The sequence below is a fragment of the Onychostruthus taczanowskii genome, unplaced genomic scaffold (assembly GCF_017590055.1).
Source record: "Onychostruthus taczanowskii isolate IOZ18803 unplaced genomic scaffold, ASM1759005v1 scaffold104, whole genome shotgun sequence".
NCBI classification, from domain to species: domain Eukaryota; kingdom Metazoa; phylum Chordata; class Aves; order Passeriformes; family Passeridae; genus Onychostruthus; species Onychostruthus taczanowskii.
Window position 1 is genome coordinate 834,679 of NW_024496968.1, and position 20,717 is coordinate 855,395.

At 36.4% G+C, this 20,717-nt stretch overlaps 1 protein-coding gene across 1 annotated transcript in view; it reads right to left on the minus strand.

Annotated features, from left to right (window-relative positions):
* The window catches only part of LYST (lysosomal trafficking regulator), a 76,839-nt gene that overhangs the window by 4,199 nt on the left and 51,923 nt on the right, over window positions 1-20,717 (minus strand). Inside the window, exons 29-50 of the mRNA XM_041414201.1 lie at window positions 20,072-20,263; window positions 19,398-19,576; window positions 18,197-18,403; window positions 16,746-16,922; window positions 16,201-16,277; window positions 15,095-15,283; window positions 14,221-14,366; window positions 14,036-14,132; window positions 13,327-13,388; window positions 12,896-12,951; window positions 11,706-11,858; window positions 11,125-11,369; window positions 10,365-10,431; window positions 9,339-9,495; window positions 8,804-8,944; window positions 8,183-8,400; window positions 6,616-6,846; window positions 5,732-5,921; window positions 4,741-4,877; window positions 3,915-4,013; window positions 1,054-1,193; window positions 681-778 (exon numbers count right to left, since the gene is read on the minus strand). Of these exons, the coding sequence (XP_041270135.1) occupies window positions 681-778; window positions 1,054-1,193; window positions 3,915-4,013; window positions 4,741-4,877; window positions 5,732-5,921; window positions 6,616-6,846; window positions 8,183-8,400; window positions 8,804-8,944; window positions 9,339-9,495; window positions 10,365-10,431; window positions 11,125-11,369; window positions 11,706-11,858; window positions 12,896-12,951; window positions 13,327-13,388; window positions 14,036-14,132; window positions 14,221-14,366; window positions 15,095-15,283; window positions 16,201-16,277; window positions 16,746-16,922; window positions 18,197-18,403; window positions 19,398-19,576; window positions 20,072-20,263 (3,258 nt within the window). The remainder of the gene's footprint in view (window positions 1-680; window positions 779-1,053; window positions 1,194-3,914; window positions 4,014-4,740; window positions 4,878-5,731; window positions 5,922-6,615; window positions 6,847-8,182; window positions 8,401-8,803; window positions 8,945-9,338; window positions 9,496-10,364; window positions 10,432-11,124; window positions 11,370-11,705; window positions 11,859-12,895; window positions 12,952-13,326; window positions 13,389-14,035; window positions 14,133-14,220; window positions 14,367-15,094; window positions 15,284-16,200; window positions 16,278-16,745; window positions 16,923-18,196; window positions 18,404-19,397; window positions 19,577-20,071; window positions 20,264-20,717) is intronic.

Below are 20,717 nucleotides of genomic sequence, written 5' to 3' on the forward strand. Positions count from 1 at the left end.
TAAGCAGTTGATTCTCATACCTTAGCTTGCATCTTAAGCAAAATACTTAAATAGCCAGCACAGTTCTCTTACCTGGTTATCTGGCATTATTTGATTCTATCAACAAACTAACAACCTGATTCTTGTTTTTGCCTTGAAAGGAATTGTCTTAAAAGGAAATCTAATGTCCCTTATACTAATTAACTAATAAAATGCTTTGCAGAAAAAAGAAATTGTTTTGTGAGCTATAGAAATGGACTTGAAAGTCTCCAAGTAAGAAAAAAAAAATCTTAGTTTTCTGAAACTGCCACAATAATGTCCCCTTGTCCTTTAATACCCCTTGCCTGTGCTCTGTTATACATGGAGCTCCTCCAAAGAATTGTACTTTTGACAAAAAATCTGTATCAAAATGAAAGCAGCCAACATCACAAAATCTGAGTCTCCCACGCACCTTTGAAATTTCAAGTCCTTTTATAAAGAGACCAAGCTGTTGGCCTTCATAGCTCTACATTACATTCAAACACCTGCCTGCACTTCTGGAGAAATTTATGTTACCACACCAAAAAAAAGCAAAATGTTGCTCCTGTATGACTGAATGCATCCTCAGATGATTAATACACACTCAGTAACTAATTTAATTACAACTGTCATGATTTATTTCATCTGCAAGTCAAAACAGCTTTCTTGACTGACAAATATACCTGAATCACAGACTGTTGCAATATCACCAGTGGTTTCACTTGCTGAAACTGCAGTCACAGGACTCTTGTGTCCAGCCAGACTCTGGACATAGCACAGCCTGAAGAAAACAAAAGGAACGAGCCTAAATTTCAGACTCAAATGCAAAAAAGGTCCTTTGAGGAAAACCTTAAAAATAGTTATACATTCTGGTATTTTTCATTTTCACAATAAAATTTTAGCATCTTTTATGAGAAAAAACAGTAAGGGTTTGACTTCACAGTAAGATATATACAGAACAAATTCAATTAACTTCAAAGGGGCAAAGATACCCAAGAGTGGGAAAACCTGTATTTATAAGAAAGCTATGGGAAAAAGTTACATATATACTTGTACCTGTTCAAATCCCATATTATGCAGGTTCCATCTTTGCTGACACTGATCATTATACTGTATGGTTTGCACACAAATAAGCTTGTTATTTCTGCTGTGTGTCCATACAAATGGACTTGTGACTCCATTTCTATCTCTGAAGGCTGAAAAACAGCAAGATAAGAAACTCTCATGAAAAAGAAAATTAATGTCTCTTTCTCTAAAAAAGATGAGCCTAGTTTAAGTCTTAGATTTCAAAGAACGGTTCCTATTGCATTTAATATCATCATTTTAGCATCTATGTTCGTGATTTGTGTTTAACGCTTTATAATGAGATAAAACAGAGCTATCATTGATGTTCACCTTTTTGCTTCCAGTGCTTTAGCCTCAGCAAATACATTGATATGACCCGATGAACCAGAATGAAAAACTACTATAGTTCTGTCTCAATTACACACCTTGAAGTCAGCTGATTTGTTTTCTGCAAGACTGCTCTTTCCATACAACACTGAAATGACAGTTCTCAACATTTTAGCATCTAGTGAAGACACTTGGAAACACAAAAGGAAGACCCAGCTTGGAAGTTGTCACTCTCCATACAGCAAATTACTAGGAATTCCTCAAATTGGTGCCAAGTTCTTCAATGATACCAAGTTGGAAAAACATGCGGGAAGTCAAGTTTAAGTACAGAAATTGCTAAGTAAAAATTAAAGCAGCAAAATTTAACACCAAACAACACTTTTTATTCAAGTTATATAATTTGAAATGACTCAGACTTCCTGAAAACTGGCTAAGTTGAAAGACCTGCTTAATCAGAATGCTAATGCTTTATTTAAGACAACTTGCTTTATAGGGATTAGAATAACCTTGGTAAAGGAAGAGAACAATTTTCTGCTTGCTTCCTCACCTGTGTCAGAGCACATCATCTGCATTTTTGTACAAGGGTACAGGATGCCTACCTACAGCAGGTCTACAAAAAAACCTTGAAAGCTCAAACAGATAAGATAAAATACATATGCATATATGTATTGAGCATATGTATATATACATATGCTCAAGTCACAGGTTGTAGAAATTTTATGTTTTTGCACTAAAAGAGACAATCTAATCTATGTAATACTGCAAAAGGCAATGCACAGTCTGGCAACAGAAAGACCTGCTAGATTGCTCTTGCTACTGAGCATCTCATCCATGCAAGACATTTATGAAAGTACCCAGGTGTCATTCTCAGTGACACCTCACATATAAAAATCCTTTTTTAATCCTTTCTCAGTTAAGAGAAAGAAAAATTTTCTATAACAGCAACAAACAAGACTTGTGTTTTTATGAAGAACTGATTTTGATAACCTTTTTACTGTGGTACTCCCACTTCCTTTACAGTGTTTCCTCTTAATCTGCATTTCAACACTTGAACTGAAAGCAGTGCTCACCTTTTGCAGCTTCACTCTACCACACTAATATTGATGGCTTATTGATTTTTATAGTAATCATACTGCAATGAGACAAGCTGGAATTCTAACACCCATTGCATTAAGTTATATTAAGTTCTAATAAGTCATGTAATAGGTACTTCGACACCTGAAATATTTTCCCCTTCTTACTTCCCCCCTGCTTTTAGGTGACAAGCACTAAAATGGTATCTAGATATGGAAAACATGCATTTACATATCTACCTTTAAACAGCAGCTCTTTCTGCCTACAGCACTCAAGTGGCGAACTGAATTTCTTCCCAATTTTACCCAAACAGGTCCTTCAAGTGCACTCTCTGTTTGCAAGACACCTCTAACAGTCAGCTAGTGAAGGCTGAAATAATATGTACAACCAGACACCTGTGGCTGAGGGGCTCATGCAGCTGTGACTTATTGTCAGCACAGATCACAGAGTCAAAGCAGTACTTCACGGGGTTTTCACCATCGTAAGGCAAGGAAAAACAGAGCACCTGAAGCACAACATGGAGCCATTTTTGAATTCTGACTGCATGCCTTTGAGTTCCCATACCAAATTAACACGATATCTACTTCATTCCCATGCATTGCATTCATACAAATGTGAAACAGGGCAAAATATTAATGTGTCAAGTACTGCATTATAACAAACAGTTCACTTTATCACTGATCAGATGACAAGTTAGGAAAGTTGTCTACTCTTTATTAAAACTATAGAGAACAGAAGTTACTGCTAAATAAAGTACAGAAGATTCAGATGGAAGCTTCAAAACTCAGTCAGAATCAGATTTTTAATTTGGAGTTCTATTTATACTTCCTATTTTTTCTATTTATACCATGTTTTTTAGCAAACAGTATCAAGGGTCTTTGTACTACTCTCAGTATTTTTCACTAATAGATTGAGTAATGCAAGTTACTTTCTTCCTTCCATTTTCACAACTTTGCTCCTTAGAGAATATGACAAAGTAAAGAGGCTTGGTATATACACCATCTGAGAATTCATCTTGGCTCTCTGTAGTTTAAGTGCCTTCTGCATTTGAATTATTGTTTACTTTGGGGAATTGCATTCCACAGCTTCAGTTAAAGCATTGAAAGGCTCTGTCTCCTTCATAGAAGGAGTTAGTCCTTAATGCAGGAAGTTTCACTGTGCCAGAGAGCTTCAGTTCCACGCCCTGTCCTGAACACAGTCAGAGCTGTACTTGTGCACTCAGGTGATGAGGGCTGACTAAAGGCTAGCTGTATGTAAACAGCAGCTTAAGAAAAACAGGCAAACATGCTCAGATGTCAGAGAAGCCTTCAAAAATAAATACTAAAAACACATGTAATTTCTTAGAAATTATCCAGAATATGGCTTTTTCTCATTTTTCCTGTTTAAAAAAAGGACTGTAATACTGAATAGACAAAATCCTTCATTTATGAATTCTTTCCAGTGTAACGTACCGTATTGCTGGTGAATCTGTTCATATATGCTGTGATGACACCAGATTTACTACCTGTGAACAGCTGACAACTGTCTGGCACCCAAGCACAACTTGTTACCTTGAAAAGACAAAAAAAATCCAGGAAAAAATTAGGAAAGAAACTATTCTAACTGCTGTTTTCATTATGCCACAGCACTTGGTCAAACTGATTCTTTATTAGTTATTCTATGAAAAGACATGTAAAACACCTAAACGAAAGAAATCCAAGAGCTAAAATATAGCTACTCTAGGTTGCATTTGTTACTATGTCAGAAACAGAGTAAAGAGGGAGTTTTATGTAACCTGGAATTCATAAAAAAAGAGCAGTACAGACTTCAAGATCATCCACCAAAATCTCTTTGACAAGATCTTACCAGTCACTGGATTGTGACAGAGATTATGTAGCTTTCCCTAACAATCCTTTAGACAATCTTTTTCAAATGGATCCTAAACCAGAGTGGAGTTGTTCTTCCAACATGAAGCACCTATATTTTTTTTCCGTATTTTTCTTGGGACAGAACTTAAAACATTTTTAAATTCACAGCAATATTATCTAAGAAGGAAAAGCTACAAAAATCAAATTAATTCAAAAGGAATCTTTATCTAGTACAGGAAAACAACAAGGAACCAGATAAAACAGTGAAGCCATGAGGAACACATTTCAAAGCAAATCAAAGATTAAAAGGAGTTGTGACTGGACGCTCGTCTCCAAAAAAGGCTAAAGCAAGAGTACCCCACTGCCAAGTCAATCCACCACTTAAACTACCAACATTAAATTGAAGAGCAAGAGACTGATTTCTTTTTACCTGATGGAGCTGAGAGCTCTGTATAAAATTCACTGGAGGCTCACTTTGCTTGCTTTTCAGTCGTAAGATGTTATCAGCATATCCCCAGCTCAGGATCGCTGACCACTGAATGTCAGTGCTGTGCATGCTCCTCACGCCTGAAGGAAGGCACACAGGATTGTGTCACATGCACAGCAAGATTCAACCACTTGAACAGTCAACAACAAAAGTCTCAGCTTCATGTTTTATCACAAGTTAAACTATAACCCCCCAAAGCTTGTCTGTAACACATTATAAACAAACAGTTTTCAGAGACCAAATGAACATTCCATCTTTTCCAAAGATAATCTGCAACCTGGACAAAACTTTTTTGAAGAAGAGATGCATCTTTTGAGAACAGAGAAAAGGGGCAGACAATACCTTCCACCTAGAGAAAGACGTGCTTGTAACTTCTAGGAGAATGTTACTTATTTTTGTTGACAAAATGTGAAGGGATTTATTTTTAGAAAGCCTTCACTATGCCACAAAGAAAACAAAAGATTGTGAAAACAAGTTTTCACATTCTCAATAAGAATCCCTCAAAGAAGTTTAACTGAAAGCAGAAGATTCTTCACCTCTGCTTTTTTATGGTTAACTTTTCTCATTATCTGCCTCTAAAATCCATTTCTTAAGTTTTCCTTTCTGTTGCCACCTGAGTTTTTTCATCTGTTCTTCAGTTCTTGGACCCAACCTGCTGGCAAGTTTTTAAGTTAAATTCTCATGCTTCAGTCACGTCAATGAAAAATATGAATTACAGAATGCCTCTATTGTAGTTTTGAAAATTATAAGGAATATCCAGCCTCCAGTAAAGATACCACACATATGGAAGCTGTTAATGGAATTATAAATGAATCTTTGGCAAAAGCAACTAAACTTGGGAAGTTTGCTACAATAGTAGCATTAGATTTAATTTTTTTTTTATGTCTCATTTCACATATATTGTGCATATAGAGAATAAAGCACAAATTTATACCTTGCTCCTTGCTATATACCATCAAAAGGCAGAACTTGCTGGACAAACCACAGATAGCCTTAGTTGGTAAAGCTTGGAGAGAGCCAAACCTTTCTCCATGCGGTTGGCTAAAGCAGACAACAGGGTCGGGAGCACTTGGGGAACCAACATATTCTCCCCACTTCAAGCCCTTTATCCATGGTAATGGACTCTGAAACAAGCACAGACAAGGTTCAAATTATACAATTTTCAGAAAAACAGTTTCATTAGTAATGTAGAATGATTCATGTCAGTTTCCTGTAAGCAATCACATGGTAAGGACAGCTGAAGTCTTTGCTCTAAAACCACTAGAAAGACAAGTTCAAAGCCCTTTAGTACCATCAGTTTAACTGTTAAATTTAAGGTAGTTCTACTCCTTCTTTAAAGGCATAGGCTGCAAGCTTCTAGTTCCGGTAGTTTAGACAAAAATACAGATCTCTAAATCCAAGGATGCACTTTCTGACTAGATTTCAGGGGAAAAAAGTGCTTGAAGTGAAGGAAGTTTAACTGTCCTATAGGCAGTAAAAAAGCTGATGGGATGGAAGAAAGCACAGGATGTGTTTGCTTGCTATAGGTCTGCACACAGATTCCACAATTCATCACGGAAACTATAAGACTGGTTAACTGAAATGCTTTCCAACACCTATTTCCCAAAACCAAGATGAACTCAGATCTTAGTTTACACAAAATATCACCAATGAATGAAAGTCATTTTCACTATCACTTCCTAATTTTATGTATTTTCTTTACAGTATAATATAGCAAGTAGCACTTCTAGGAAGAAAATTCTAAACCAAGCGTACAGGGTACAACAATTACAGCACACAGATATTAATCAAACCATCTTGCAATTGAAAATTACATACTGGATAAATGATTTCTTTAGTGTGTTCTCTGGTTTCTCTGAAAGCAAACTGCACTAGTAATCCCATGGCAGCAGGAAGTTCTCCTTCCATGATAAGCCTGGATCCAGGTCTACTAACATGTGCTGCATGAAACAGCTGGCGGGGCGTTTGTCCGTATGTTTTTATCATTGTTTCAAGGGCTCTTCTCTGAACAGGATCTTCAACAGCAGAAACATCCATCCCAAAATAGGTCTATAGGCAAAAAAAAAAAGGAGAGGGAAAAGAATAAGCTCATCAGGTTTGTCTTTAGGAAAGATTTTGCAACACATACACACAAATTCAGAGGCAGACTATTCAGCTGTTTGCTTAAGGTGTGGACCAGAAGAGATCCCTCAATGACTGTACTGACTAAAGAGCCACTGAGAGCACAACCTTGTCACGCCCTCTTCATTGGAATAAACTACCACTTTAAGGATTGTCATGTGAGCTGCACCCACATACGTCCCATGACTAATTTCTGTTGAAGGTTTTCTTTGAGACCTTTACCAATCTGTGCAAAACAGGAAGGGTTGCTGATGATAAACAAAAGAAGTGGAAAGAGTTCGAGAAGTTTATTTTCTTTACCTCTTTTTTATGAGCATATTAAAGCTTTCTATTGGGGTAGGGAAGGAGAAAGAAACCTCATACTTCAAGAGAGTGGAAATTTGTCTTTTTCATGCCTCTCCAATTGTGCATCATGCACTTCTCCTCAGTCACACCAAAGGCCTTGACTTTTCACTTTAAAAAATGATGAATATGCAAATTTAATATTTGAAGCTCATGGTATTAACTAAATCAATACTTAAGCCCAAAAAGAGTAAAAGAAAGGGAAGTATTTGGATAGCTACTTGAAAAAGGCATCACTGCCACACACTATCATTTCATTAGCTTTTCCAGCCATAGAACAAACACTAAAACCAGGAAACATTTGAATGCATTTACAACCAGGACTACCTGCTGAGCAAACCTTGTGATAGTAAGGACTGAAGCTAAAGAATGCAATTCAAGATATCCGTGTTGCAATCATGCAGTAAAACTCTGAAAATCTTAACATTAAATGAAGACTTATTTGAAATTAAATTTACTGTAGAGAAAAGTGCCCATTAGAGGCACAGAACACAGGAGATGTATGAAGGAAAACACCATGAGCTCAGGACACACAGAACTATTTCAATTCTTTCAAAAGCTGCAGCAGCACCTGCCTAAATTAAGAGCTTTTGAATTCGGCGGAAGCAGATACACACAGTTACAACAATCAGACTGCTGCAAGCCACCGCAAACAACTATCCATAAAGTCTAAATCCCAGATCTGATCATGCTCCACAACTAGCTCAAGGCAAGAAAGAGGAACAAAAATTCAATAAGTCTCACAATACCCACTGGGATCTTACAGTTCAACATTGAAATGGTTAAAGTCTTTTCTTATTCAGCACTTCATGAGCAAGGGATCTTGTTTCATTCTTGGTGTTTTCCAAGCACGTCAGACCAAACTCACCCCCATTAAGTTACTAAGGACAATGAACAAACATGCTGCTTAACAAATACTTACTGCAGGATGAAAGACATTAATAGCCTGAACAGAGGCCTTGCCTTTTTGCTTATAACCAAACACCAAGTCAATCCAGTGACAGATTGTCTGGGAAACATGATCAGACTCCAAAGCCTGACGATGAATCAAGATGAACAGACGAGGATCGTTACGCGCCCAGGGTGGAAGATTGACATGGTTAACTCTGTCACCATTTTGACGCACTCCAAAATCAAAACCTAGAAACAGAGGGGTGAATATTCCAACATTTCAGTTGACAGTAATCTCAAAAAGGTCTACAGGGTTCTATAGACCTCAGTGATTAAGCATGGTGATTAACAATCAACAAAGCAGCAACATTAATAAGTCCCTCCAAAACATATTCAGCTCTACATACTCATTCAAATGGAAAAATGAGAAAACTGCAAACTCCTTTGCCCTGCTGACAAAATTAGGGAAAAACTCAGCTTAACTCCTACATAACAGCTTTTTCAGCATACCACACAAATTTGTGTCAGATTTCTCCCATACATCTACTACTTAGCATATTCAGCCAAGGCATATAAATGTTCTCAGTTTCAACCCGTAAGCTCAATCATACAACTCTTTTGGGTATATAGTTCTGTTGTCCTCTTAGTATACCTTCTCTGTTAACTAGAAAGTCGGGAAGGTAGAAAAATTCTGGTATAAGCTCCTTTACGTCAGTCATTGATTCATACGAAGAGAGGCGCCAGGTTGTATTGGTAGAGTGAAAAGTTCTGTCTGGGATGTCAAAACTTTGATCTGTAAAGAAATCCAAACTCAATTGTTACATTGATGATGGACACTAACAGTTGCACATCTGCAACTTCATGTTGTTAACTGCCCTCTAGTTAGCTGAGAACATTTAGAATTCTCTTATCTCAATTGCTATGCGTTACACATCGACTTCAAGTCAAAGAGAGGTCAGCTTTTTATGCTACAGAAACTAAGGTATAAACATCAGATGACCAGCTTGATGGTCTAGCTTGATAATTTCAAGAATGGATCTACTGTTAAAGCATACCAGATTTAATTTTACCAAGCTCAGCTTTCTGGAATTAAAAAACCTACGCTAAATAGGGTAACATATAGCATTCCTGGGTTATTGGAACAAGGCCCAGATGTAAAGGGCAAGTACAAGCAAATGCAACCTTACCTTGATAAGCTAAAAACATTTTAGTAAAAGGTGGCAGTCTAACCAGGAAATGAAGTACAGTTCCACTGTTAGAATAATGAGACCCATAGTGATAGGGTTGTACAGGGGGCATTGGATCATCCTCTCGTGCTCCTTTACGGTACTCTTCCTCTAAATACTAGAAAAACAGGAAAGAATGAAAAAGAAAATCACAAATTTTCTCCTTAGATTCATTCCAACAACAAAAATAAGTGCTTGCCTAAATTGCTTAGGAATAAACACTCAAACTTTTCAGAAGCATACATTCAAAAGTGATCTGGAATTAAATACACTTAAGTGTCTAAAGACACACAATTGCTTTTATAATCCAGTTAGGTATGAAGTCTTCAGCCAATTTAAATTACTACTTTCCATTATTTATTACTTTTGCTTTTCCCCACTCCCCTGTCTTGTTTTCTAACACAGCAGTCTCACAGAAAAAACAATATTTGCAAATAATATAGTAGACCATGGTGACACAGATGAATTCTAAAGTCCAGATGCAGATGCTTTAATTCCCCAGTATGTTGCTGTTTCCTACAGGCTTTAAAACATTTTAAGGAGAAAAAAATTAAAAACCACCATTTTCATAGTAGGGCATGTTAAAATAAAGTACTTGAGGGAGAACAGCATTTCTGTTATCTAACAGAACAAACAGCTACAAATTCCACCCAAGTAATGTCAGCTAAACAGCAGTAAATTATCTTCCTGATCTTTAGGGATCTTTAAATGTATACAAGTTCCCATACAAGGTGGTACCCGTTTAAATTCCTCAACAGTATCACATGGATGGGTTAAATTGATTTGACGTTTCAGGAAAAAAACACAAGTTCCAAGTTTGGTACAAAACAATTCCTAGGAAATGTTTCCTGGAAGTAAGAGCTCTGTAGCCATGAAATACTGTATTTGTGGTTTCTTTTTCCCCAATAAATATATCTTATAAAAACTAAAGCCACGGTGTCATTTATACATGGGACAAAGGCAAGAAGAAAACGTTATCGAAATTACCTTGTAAGTATCCACATAACGATCCTCTTTTTCTTTAGACTGCACAGCTATTGGTTTGACCAGGTTTCTGCAACAAAAGCAGTACTGATATGTTGTAATTTTTATTACAATATTGATTCACATCATTAAGAATAACACCTTTTATATAACAAAAAGGCCAAGGAAAACTTAACACTTTTCAAGAAAGTTCAGAAAATAAAAAAAACAACTTTCAGTTCGTGCTAAAGGCAAACTCGGATCCACAGCACAGTAACAGGCAAGCAAATGCCAAGCACCTCAGTCAAAATCAGAGACATCTTATAAAGGCAAAGACTCAGTGCACACAAATGTTAAATTAACATAACATAAATTTATTAGGGTGGGACAATTCACTCAAATCCATTCAAATAAGACTGATTTTGTATCTGGCTAAGTAATTTACAATATTATTTCTTTTTCTATTTAATTTTTGCTAATTGGCCTGGACGTTTGTAATCATATGGATTTAAACATAGAGCTTCTATTTAATTCTGTGGATTATACATAGCCTATTAAGACAGCGTAAGTCCAATACACTGCATTTGAATCTACACACCTGTTTTATTTCAATATCCCAGGCAAAGCAGCCACTTACTGTAAAAGCCCAAGTTATTAGAGATGAGGCTTGTCCCTGAATAGCTCCATTTGCGTGTGTGTGCAGTTTAGTACAACAAAGTTAAAAAGCTATATAGGATCATCAGTTCAAGTATTTGAAAAAAGAGTTTCAAGCATTTCAGATTACCTATATACCGAGGGATCATTTAGGTCCAGCGTTTCATTGGTGTAGTCAGAAAGTATAAAAGGAAATACTGGATATTGCATGAGATCATTGAAGGAACGACCTGCATGTTTGTTTAAATGAGTCAGATATTCAAAGTTAGTAATCTGTCCAGTGCACCACAGGTGGGTCAAAGCAGTAATGTTTCCATATTCCAAAAGGTTAGGCAAATTGTTAGTCAAGATGTTGTGGTACACATCATCACGGACCTAGAAGAAAACACCACAGATTTAATCATACAATTTAGAAGTTTAAAACTACCAAGAGTAAGTTTCTCTCATTTTGTATATTTCCAGATATCTGCTGTAAGAGAATAATGTCTAGTATCACTAAGATTCTTCAATGTCTTAATATATCAGAGATGTGCTTTACAACATACCTATGATCAGCCAGAAGCCTAGCTGAGCCAACTTCTTTCAAAAGTATTAGGCAAAATTTAATTAGTCCATGCAACAGGTCTCCCTAAAACCTAACGCATGAATATACATGTTATAAAGACACAGCAAAGTGCTTTGGTGTATAACTCCAGATTGGTGCCACAGTACCTTTGTATTATCGAAAGCCAAGAGTAAAGTTCTGCCATTTGTTAAAAAGATTTCCACAGCATTGTCTCTTAACTGCCACCAGCGCTTATGAACTTCCTTAATTTCCTCATAGGTCCAAGAAAATGATGCTGGTTCAGTTTCACCATGAAAACTCTGCAGAATTTGCAATTTAGAAAATTATTTTAAATAGTGGATTTTCCAAACAAGAAACCCTTCAATGCAGCCAGTTTATAACAATACAGCATATCATAAGGCAAACTTTAATTTTAATGCAATGCTTTAATACATTGTTGTGATTTCCTTTAGCTACTCTCCCCCTACTCTACTTTCCTCAAAGCAGTAGGTAGAACATGACACATACTCCTCAGCTGCTCCAGTTCCCTACCCAGCACTAGCAAGCACTGCCACATTTTCAATGGCTCTTAAGCTAAAAATAATGGACAGGCAATCAGAGCAAGCAGAACTTTGTTGAGAATCCCAGCTCTGACAGTCTTGTGAAGGACAAGGCAGCTGGTAGCATCTTAAATCACAGGAACTGTCTGTTCAGTAGATGCAAGGAAGAGCTCCATAAAAGCAGTTTAAATCTTTCCGTAGTGCAATGCATATCTTAATTACTTTTACATATTTGTTGGGTGTATAAACAACTTACACATTAGTCTTTGTATCTCAGAAGGATTAGCTCAGCTCCCATTTCCTTCATGAAACAATCCTCTTGTATAGGAAACGGGAGGAGCTAGAACATCATATATAATGTAAAATTCAGGAATGAGATGCTGTGGAGCACAGCACAATACATACACCTGTGACTTTCTGCACTTCATAGTGCCCCAGCTTCCACTGAGGCAAGTTCTCAGGCACAGATCAAAGCAAACTCTGTGCACTTTGCTGATGAACAAAGATCAAAGCAATGCACTGCAAGGTGCAGAAGCCTCTCACATCACCTGTTCCTCATTCCCTCCCAGTCCCAGGCCCACATCTTTCCTATTTTCTTCTATCACCACCAATTCCATAGCCAGGGTTACCAGAAGCAACACAAACCAAACTAATCAGTTTGGCTAGCTTTGTCCAGAGATCTCTAACTCTAGTACTACTGCCACTGAAATTGCTGAAGAAAGCTACTCATGGCCATAGTTTGGAAAAACGAAAGCTGGAAAGTCTGGAAAAACGTTTTTCTATGTTCTAACACTTACCGAATTTTCAATTGTGTCTGAAGCATTATCTTCAACAAAATACATGCCACATTTTCCTACAGCAAAAAATAGTTACGAAAAGGTACACGGTATTGCACAATGCATCTTTGGGTTATATAAACAGTAGCCATGAGTTAAGAATGCTAAGAATAGTACCTGGGGCAAGACAGTACTTGACAGAAATACAATTTATCATTCCACATTTTAGCAAGTGGTCTGCAGATCTTAAAACTTACTGGCAGTTCAAACAGCACTCATGAAAACAGTAGAGAAGAAAGGCAAAATTGATCTATAAAGTATGTAATCCACAAAGTCAGGCAAGAGCTCAATTACTTATAAAAAATTCTCCAGGTTTATATATACAGCAGACTTTTACTGTATCTATACAGTAAACAAAGAATGGATTTATAAAGAATGAAAATTCTACTTACCTAGCAACAGTTCACCAGCAGTCTCTCTAGAAGGTGCTACACTTACACATCTTCGATTAACTCTGAAATATTTCAAAGTGGAAATGCTTATGGATTATGGAAATGCCTATCCTTATGGATTGATGTACCTTTTAGCAGGCCTAAAACCAACCTAAACCACACAGACTTCAAGGTTCAAGGTTTCTCCAAGTTGTAGCTGAAAAAACTATCCAACAACATGACTAATGGTTTATATCCCAAAGAGGGAAAGAAATAGAACCTCAACTTTCTAGACTTGCTTATGAGTGTATTTGTATGTACTTCTTTGCATGTTCTCTGCAGTTGTTTCAGGCTGTATTAGTGCCTGTAACAGGTGGCAAATTGACATAACTGCAGAGCTAAGTAATGCAGTGATAAAAGAGAGGATGGAAAGGCAATTTGCTTTTGATCTCAGATATCTAGGACAGTGCTACTAAGCAAAAATAAGAGATCTCTTCAGGTTATCCCACAGGTTCTATCCACAGCACACCAGATAGTATTTGATAGCTCTAGTCTTTTGCTTTTGAGTAAAGCAAAATGCCTAGTATTTTTGACACTGGTCTCATTTTCCCACTTGATTTTTAAAAAAATGTTTTTAAGACCCAAAAAAAAAAAAAAGGGGGTTTTAGACAGCTGTTTCATTTGACTGGGAGAAGATAGGAAAGAGAAGCATGTGTTATCCAAAATATACCTTATATGTTCACTTGCAGCTTTGTCCTTTACAGTAGAGGAGTGAGAAGAATGTGTTTTGTCTTCAAATAAGTAAGACAATGGAGTTTTTATCACACCTATAAGGACATCACAAATAATAAGGTAGTAACAGTCATCACAATTCAGATATTATGCTACATTCAGCATTGAAAATGTTTTAATTACCTTCCTGTTTTTGCCTGTCTGGGAGAAGGTATTTGTTTGGAATAGTTAGGTAGCACCTCTGCAAGCGGCGCCTCTCTCTGTTTGGTCCCTCAGTTGGATCCAGTTGCCAGGAAGTTGGGTAGTAGACTGGGTCATACCAGAGTGCTCTGACAAAAAAAAAAAAACGTGTAAGGAGTCTGGCAGCAGAGGCAGCATATGTGCTTATAAATTCTGCTCTTCTTTAAAAAGTAGTAAGACAGAAGTTGCACAGAAGTACACTGGGCAATTATTTCTGAAAAAAAATATTGAAAGACTGAATTCTCTAGATTATTTTTATGATCTATTCCACTGAATGACTTTTCACAAGCTGCTACTGTAACTGTTCTTGAAGTTACTCACTCTAATGAAAACAGCAATACAATGCACCCAATACTATTTTGAAAACTCTGCTGCTGCAAACATGAGATAATGCTAGTTCTGCAGGGGTGAAGATACCCTAGTTTGGTTTCTTATCAACATTAACATCCTTTGTTCTACAATATTTAGTGAACAGAGTACCTAGATGCTCACGTGAATAACAATACCCCAAAAATGTTTCTTTACTCCATCTATGTTGTGCAAGATATGAATATTTTAGGACACTCTTCATTGTATTAAGCACAGCAAAATGCATATGATGAAAAAAACTGTCTAAATGGGATAGAAATACTACTTGACCCTAAAAGATAGGGTAAAAAAGAAAAACAAGTCTTTTACAAGTCTAACTATCAGATGGGTTAGCAAAAGTAATTCTGATTTTAGTACCATCTCCATTTCATATGCCTCTGATTAGAATGAGAAGCACATGTCAGGCATCAAGTCTCTCTCACTTTTTCCCCAAGATGAGAAAACTCACCGATCATGTGTAAGCTGCTGAACAAGTTCCTGCCAATGTCTGCTGGCACTCAGTTCTGCCTTATACATCCCCCTGATGTGCTGGATTACTTTCTTCCTTTCCATTCCTTGTGACAGTGACACAGCTTGTGTGATGTCTCCAGCTATTTTAGAAATGTCTTTAGACTTTGTATCTAGACGCTGAAAGAGACTGAGGAGAAGAGTTGTGGTTTAAAATGCCAAATAAACACACTGAAAAGGGAAAGACACCAAAAATGCCTCATAAAATACAATCAGTTTGGCAGTAGATATGTAAAGTTCTTGTTACAGCAGATGCAGAACAACTTAGCCTACATAATGAGATTCATGAATACCTTCTGCTTCTTAGCCATCAAAAAACCTATTACTTTTGGCCAAAGACAAGACAAGCCAGTCAGAAGATCAATGGTTATGTATTAACGTGCTTGACTAATTAATGTATACTCGTTACAATAAAAATCTGGAGGACACTAATTTACCACTGATTACATCTCCTAAATCATTCAACATAATAAAGTCTTAACACTTGTCTGCAGGAACTTGACTAAGCTAATCTTTACAGCTACTGCACTTGCCTACTTTAAAGCACATTGTGTGTGCATCTCAAATCTAATTTCATGGCAAAGCCTGAAATTTAAATAAATGGAAAACTCAATCTACCACAATATACTGAAATTTACAATTACACCAAGGAGCAGTAGTCTACATAGCTCATAAACATATTAAAATTGTACACCGAATACAGTATTTCATTTTTTGAAAATCAGAGTTAGTTGTAGGGACATTTAATTGCACAGACCACAGCAACAGGAGAGGTGATTGGACAGATGCAACAGTCATAAAATTAAGGGTGAAATGCCAAATGTGCAAAAAACCAATTCAGTATTGAGGTTCACACAACATTATTTATTATACAACCTACCAAAATGCACATGCCTATAATATAACAGCATGCTTAAAAGCCTGAGAGCTAGTGATGCTGTTAATTTGAAAAAAAAGCCATCCATACTCACATAGGCAACTTTGCAATGGGAAGTGCTGAACAGAGAACATTTCTTAAGGTTCTTGCAACCCCTCTAAGGTACTTACTTCTGCCGATTATTAGCCATTGTCTTCTCCCAAGCAGCTTTGTTTACACCTTCTTCCATCTCATATTTCTTCTGATCCTGAACAGAAGTTTAACACATTATTTTATTTTCTCAGATGGTCAAAATAAGGAAGAGGAGGCTAAAGGGTATGCCAGTTTTAAAGAGGAAGAGTGACAAAACTGTTAAACTGATATATTCACAGCATTTAAAACTAGCAAGGCTTCATTTCAGTTACTGCCATTTTATTATATTTATATATAATTTTTCTCTTTGTAAGAAATCAAAAATTATTTTCTAGAGATACTAGTAGCTTATTATGAACTCTAATCTTCCTCTGGATTAAATAATATGTTTAACCAAGAAGCTTGTGAGCTTGCTATCAAAGTTGAGAGTATGTGACAGAAATACTGATAACTCAAATAGAATTCCCAAAAGCATAAGCCATGCACCAAAGAATACCACAATCTGCAGTTAAACTCTGATCATATATAAGACAACTGTCTCAAATACATTCAGTTTTTAAAGCAAAGTTTTTAACTCACAAACCTCTTTCAAAGCTTTTATTAAATCTGGTTTTGGTCGTGGGCTCAGGGGAATGCATTTATAGCCACAACTTTTCAGTGCATTCATTAAGTCTCCTGCTGCTCTTTGTTGTTCTTTGGTCATTCCATCACTGTGACTGTGCATTAACTCATACAAATAGAGCACTAATTTAGGCCCATGCTAGAAGACGAAAAGAAGGAAAGGAGAATGTATGGTCATGCTCATTTCCACAACACTGAGCAATATCTTCCCCTCCATTTTTATTCCCTTTTCTAGTCAGACTGTGCAGATTTTTTCTAATTATTCTCTAATTTAAAGAAAAAGACAGCTTTAATGGTTAAAGATAAACTTTTATAAAACTAGAAAACATGCTGAATTTTATCCTCACATGTTAAAATTTGCCCCAGCATCTTGTGACTTTTCAAATGGCTTGCAAGAAAACTTTTTCTTCCCCCAGTACTCAGCTCCTGCAGCCTTATTTATACTTCAGGAAATATGTACCAGAGACTTCTAATTTTGCATGCCAAGAACACTACACCTCATTTGATTAATCAAATTGGAAGTGACAGATAATGAAGTTAAGCAGACATAAGTCATAAATGCATTCAACATGACACTCCCACACAGAAGCCACTGTTAGTACATCATATCTTTTCTACCTGATAAAACTTATTTATTTGAACAATGTATACATGTTCAGAAATATGTGAGTGCCATAAACTAATCCAATAAATACTTTCTCTCCTTAGTATACAGTGACTCAATCCGTGGCATGTCTTTTATTTCATTCTTGCAGTTCCTGAAGATCTCCAACTGCAACATTCCTTCCTGATTTCTCCTTGTGACACAAAAATGATTGCTTTCAACATTGCACTAACATAGCAGCATTAAAAGCTTTCTTCTGACAAACTCAGAAAAGCAGGGAGAGCCTATTCAGCTTTTTAACTTAAGAACATGGAATACACAATTGCACTTTAAGATCTAATAAAGGCTAAGTAAGGAAAGAGAGAGTACTGCTTTGGTTGAGGATTGACTGCTTCTTAAAATCTAGTTGCAATCAATTCTTACAAGCTTCAGGAAATCTGCAGTTAAGAGTTCCAAACTGAGGATAATTCCTTCCTTGATTTGTTTTTTTAGGGCATGTTAATTCCTAGCTTCCTCAGCAAAATCCTTCCTCTTAAAACTAGTATCACCTTTTGTCTCTGCACAGCACAGGGGATATGTTTGATGCAGAACAGCACCAACATAACCAGACTTAATTCTATCTGTCCTCAGGATAGTATAGCAATTGCAGAGGTACACACACAGGTGTTTTGTATGACAATTGTCAGTCACTACACATTGCTCAAGAACCAGTGAAGAACTTACCTCATACACTTCTAAATAATTGTAAACTCTAGACAAAAAATTGAATATAGGTTTTAGAAACTTCTCTCAAAAACTCTTGAGCTTACTTGCAAAGTTGGACTAAGACAGTCACGCAAAATCCCTTGCTGGTTTACTTCGTGTGCCATCTCCAAAGCCTGCTTCCTCTCCTGCAGAGGACTCAGAGGAGACAAGCTATGCACAAGAAGCCTCCCAAGCTGTGTACGGAACGTGTCCTTACATAACAAGAGGATTCTGTTCCACTGCTGTTTTGGAGTGCTCATTCTGCTGGTGCCCTAAATAATGGAGACAACTTTTTAATATTACAGGATTAGGACTTTCTTCTATCAAGTTTTTCACATTACAAAATAAACACAGTTAGTATGATCAAAATGCAAGACAGTTTTATCTACCAAAACAAGTGGTTTGGTTTAGTATAGTGATTATTATTATTATGGGTTAAAAGGCATTCTACTAAAATAATCCAGAAAGTGAAAATTGCGATGTAGAGGATTTAAAAACCAGAGGGTTTCTTTATTGCTCATTTTAATCAACAGCCCTTTTACATTAATCACCAATTTCTGAATGGATTACCTCAAAAGATTAGAAAGCAGGCACTGGAAGGAGGTGTGTGTGTTCACAAGAAAAAACTTGCCATCTTTGAAAAGTACTACAAATATGGTACAATGGAAAGATAATATACCTATCAAATGTAATTTTTCTGAGCTAGAAAGAAAATTATGTAGAACTGCTTTTACCAAGATGACCTAAGGAAGACTAATAATACACTTTGTATTATTCAAGTAAAAACTGATTGCCTTGGAAATGCTGACAAGCTAACACCTGTATGTTAGAAGACTTTCACCACTTTATTAAGAATTGAATAAAGAGACATCTCTCCTTCCCAACTCTAAAATATACTATCAACAAATTGCTCAAAAAACCTCCACCACTTGTGCATCCACAGAAGATCTGGTTTTATAGGCTTCAGCAAACCTAAATGTTGAAGTTTAATAGACCAAGCAAATTTCCTTAGTAAAAGAAAGTCTATTTAAGTTGTGTTCCTGTTCAAGAACAATTTTGCTAAATGTAAAGGTAAAAATCATAACACATCCATTTTTATATTTTACAACTGCAAAGTAACTGGGAAACAACAGTATTTAATGCCACAGTTGAATGGACAGAGGCAGTAAGAAAAGCATTTATCAACAGAATACACTATGCATGACAGTTCCTAATAAAGGAACCTTATGAAATATGCTTTAATGTGGACAGCATCTAATTACTTACAATGGATACTTTGATTCCTTCCACCAACATTTTGACCATTTCTTTAAGAAAAGGATTTATTCTGCTAGTCAATTCTTGCTGGCTTTCCTCTTCGGGAACTTCCAGCTGGGATGCTGAAAGTCTGCTTCGACTTGTATTTTCTGTTATACCCAGTACATCAAGGCACTCTTCGGTAGAGGCTGAAAATTTAAGAGGTACATATTGACAGTACCATCTCAAGCAAGACAATCCTACAAACCTTTAGTTGGCATTATATCAAATACCGCCTTTACTAATATATTTACCACACTTACACTCTCTCTTGCTTTTGCAGAATTTGAACTAGCTCTCAAAGTCATCAAGTCTTGCTAACCAATGTAGCCATTTCATAGAAAAATTGCATTTTAAGAAAGCAGATGCTCCCTTTGGCAGTTAAATCTTCATGTAATAATTCATGCAGTTAACAGATGAATGGACTAATGTAGAAATAAAACAACTTGTTCAGTTCATTCAGATAAAAACATTACCCAGATTGCCAGTTACATAATACTGACAAATCATAGAGAACGATGCTTTATGGTTAAATCCATTAAATTCATGTCAATAGAACAACTTTCCTCTATAACACTTCAGCATCCCAAAAGCAAGAATTCATTTTTTCATCCAAACAGAAACAAACCAAAAAGAAATCCTACCTAAATAAATGAGCCTGTTAACAGCCAAAACAGTCAGCCTCTGTAACCTTTGTGCAAACTCAGACTCAGTAGCTTGGATAGGATTTTCTTGGCTCATTCTCCGCTGCATCATCATGTTGAATTCCTCACTTGCTAGTGAGCGCATTTTCACCAGCAGAGCATCAGACTGAGCGAGTGAAAACTTCCTGGAACCTTTAAGGAGAGAAGCATTAATAGAATTCTACTAAAATGCACAAAAACTCCATCACTCAGCAACTACTTTCATCCAAGGATTTCACATCATTCAATGAAACAAACATTTGAAATATATCCATATCAAAGGGGACATAAGTGTCATTGGGTGTTTGGTTTTCTTATTTTTAATTTTTAAGGCTTTTTGAGAATAAATATTTAAATTTCAAACAATAAGTAATACCATGAAATGAGTTAATCACAAGATCAGATTTATGGTATGACTTCCATATCTTTTTGCTAAACATTCAAACCCACTATCTTACTCCTCTCTTTATCCTCTTTTTATTGTATAAATAGGATTAAAATTAGTGATAGAACAAAATCCTGCATATTGCAGAGTGGGTTCATCAGCACAAATTACGAGCCAGACATATCAGCAAACACATTTGTACCATACCTACTGACACTAACA